General features: G+C 39.7%; 1 protein-coding gene across 1 annotated transcript in view; it reads right to left on the reverse strand.

Moving 5' to 3' along the window:
- Positions 1-2,818, reverse strand: part of FARSB (phenylalanyl-tRNA synthetase subunit beta) — a gene marked incomplete at its 5' end in the record, with an annotated part of 90,527 nt that overhangs the window by 71,059 nt on the left and 16,650 nt on the right. Inside the window, 1 exon segment of the mRNA XM_014584972.1 lies at positions 1,249-1,319. Coding sequence (XP_014440458.1) covers positions 1,249-1,319 — 71 coding nt within the window.

The raw sequence follows: 2,818 nt of genomic DNA on the forward strand, positions 1-2,818 counted from the left end.
TATAGCGAAAACCTCTCCAAAAAAGAAAAAAAAAAAAAAATTAGATCCTGGCTCCAGCAGCTTGAAAAACAAAGCAGGAAAAGAAAAAAGAAAAAATCATGGTGGGTACATACATGTGTGCATGTGCACGTGTGAGTGTGACCAAAAACCCCGAGAAGATGGAGAAATGAAGGTGAAGGGATTGCAGCCACATCCCACTCGGGGATGCTTTCCCCCTTCCCTCTCTTTTTCTCCATCTTTCTGACAAGCGCATGTGTCCTTTGGCAATTAAAAACCATTATTAAAGTGCTTTTAATAGTAAAACCTAACAATATTTCTGAAAGTAAATAGCACGCAAATGATAATTGAAGTCTCTTACAGTGGCCTCCATCCTGTAAGATTTAGCTGTCCTATTCTGGAAACAGGTGTAAGGAAGTTATAGGCCACAGAAAAAACGTTCATAGCAATCCAACCCAATGTATGTAGCGACTAAAAGTGAGTGACTAGCCTTCTACGTATTCTAGATATCTTCGTGTACATTAGCCCTATTAATTTGCTAAATAAAGTTTCATAACCAGGCAATTTTTTAAAGTTAGATCAAGCCAAAGGTGCCAAATTATTCAGCATTTAAGTTAAGCCAACTACCAGAGACAATTTATGCAGACCTTGTTATATTACAGTTGTTTATATAGCCAAATTTGCCATTGGACCCGGACTTCTTTGAAATTAAGATTCATCTAATTCATTATTAAATTCTAGGCACTGGAGAGACATTAGGCGCTCATTAAACATTTGTCAAATTAATAAAAGGTCAATAACCAAAATACGCAGGAACCAGCAGTTAGCCTAATAGCTATGTCGCTGGACTCCCACGTAGTCGATCGCGGTTCGCGTCCTGGACCCGGTGGTTTAAAACTCACGCCGGGCGCGTGTGTGTGCGTGCCCAAGATCCCGAGAGGAGAATGGAAGAGAAGAGATTGCAGCGTGACCATCCCCTCTGGGGGGTGATTTCTCGCTTTCTGTCTCTATGTCTCTCTCTGTCTGTCTGGTGAGCGCACACGCCCTACAGTGAAAACCTCTCCAAAAAAAAAAGAAAAAAAGAAATAACCAAAATACGGGATATCTGTAAGTTGTTAATTTTCTAAATTTCTAAATTATGTTCCTACCTACAAAATGAAAATACTTTTGGTTATGACCGTATAGTCTTAGCCCAGAAATAAAATCTACCCCATCTGATAATACAAAAACAGAAAAAAGATTTTCATTTACCTTAGTAAAGTCAGTTCCTGTGCATTCGATAAATACATTTCGAGTATTTACTGTTATTTTAGAATGATTCCCTGTAACAAACACATAATAACAAACAAACGGTTTCAGAAATATAATTGAACTACAAAGCACAACAAAACAAATTACATTTTAAAGATAAACTGACACCTTCAGGGTAAGAGAATGTACAACTTCTTATTTTAGGCCCTGAGAGCAGGAGAACAAAGATAAGTAATCACAAACTTGTACTCAGCGCACACAATGTGTCAAGCACTGTGCTATGCACTTAACATAGGTTTGTTTCATCTAATCTTCACTATGACATACTGTAGCCAATACAGAATTCAGACAGATTATGCAACTTGACCATTATTACACTTTATTAAGTAGCAAGGTTAAAATTTCATAGTAGACCTGGTTAATTTAAAACTCCATGGCTAACTAATTTTTTTTAAGGCTTTTGCCTTAGGGCAGGTGCGCTCACCAGAGAGAGACAGACAGACAGACACACCCAGTGAGAGGGAAAGTGAGAAATTACCCCTCAGGAGAAATGGACACACCACAATCCCTTCTCCTCCATTCTCCTCCTGGGATCTTGGGCATGCACAAGCATGTACCCAGCGTAATCTTGAAGTCACCCGGTTTGGGACTTGAACCACAGTCAACAATGTGGGAGTCTAGCAACCTAATGGTGATGCCATCTGCTGGTCCCATGGGCTCATGTTCTTAATCACTGTTAGCTACTAGAGTTTAAGATTTCAAAAAAGAGAAGATTCTCCTTCCCATCAAGAATTAGCTAAACCTCCTCCTCGCCTCCAGAAAGGTAAATATCTGCGACTTAGATATCATTAGATTTTGTAAATACATTCAAGTTTCTCATAAAAATAGACTTTAGAAAAAAATTAAGAGAGTAAAATTTACATTAAAAGAAATTAAGAGGGTAAAATTTACATTAGAAGTTTTAGTTTGGGGCCAGCAGGTGGCATGGTGGTTAAGGTGCTGGACTCCCACATGGCTCACCACTGTTCAAGTCCCAGACCTGGTGACTGGAAAATCATGACAGGTGCATGTGTGTATGTGTGTGTATGTGTGTGTCCAAAATCCCAGGAGGAATATAGAGAAGGGACTATGGCATAGCAACTATCCCCTCTGGGGGGAATTTTTCACTTTCCCTCTCATTGTCCCACTCTGGCAAGTGCACACACACTATGGCAAAAACCCTACAAAAGGAGGGGAGGGATACAGCAGATGATATGGTGGTTAAGGCAATGTACTCTGTCATGGCCTACTGTGGTTCAAGTCCTGGACCTGGCAGCATGCATTCTCTCTTTGTTTCTCTCTCTCTCTCTCTCTCATCAAATCAAAAAAGTAATAATAATAATAAAATAAAATAAAATAAAATAATTCTTTTTAAAAAGTGGGGGTATTGGGGGGGGCAGGTTTTTGCTATAGGGCATGTGTGCTAACCAGAAAGACAGAGAGAGAGACAGAGAGACAGAAAGTAAGAAATCATTCCACAGGGGGTATGGCCACATTGCAAACCTTTCTCCTCCATTCTCCTCTCGGCCTT

This window comes from Tupaia chinensis, unplaced genomic scaffold (genome assembly GCF_000334495.1).
Source record: "Tupaia chinensis unplaced genomic scaffold, TupChi_1.0 Scaffold148296_1, whole genome shotgun sequence".
NCBI classification, from domain to species: domain Eukaryota; kingdom Metazoa; phylum Chordata; class Mammalia; order Scandentia; family Tupaiidae; genus Tupaia; species Tupaia belangeri.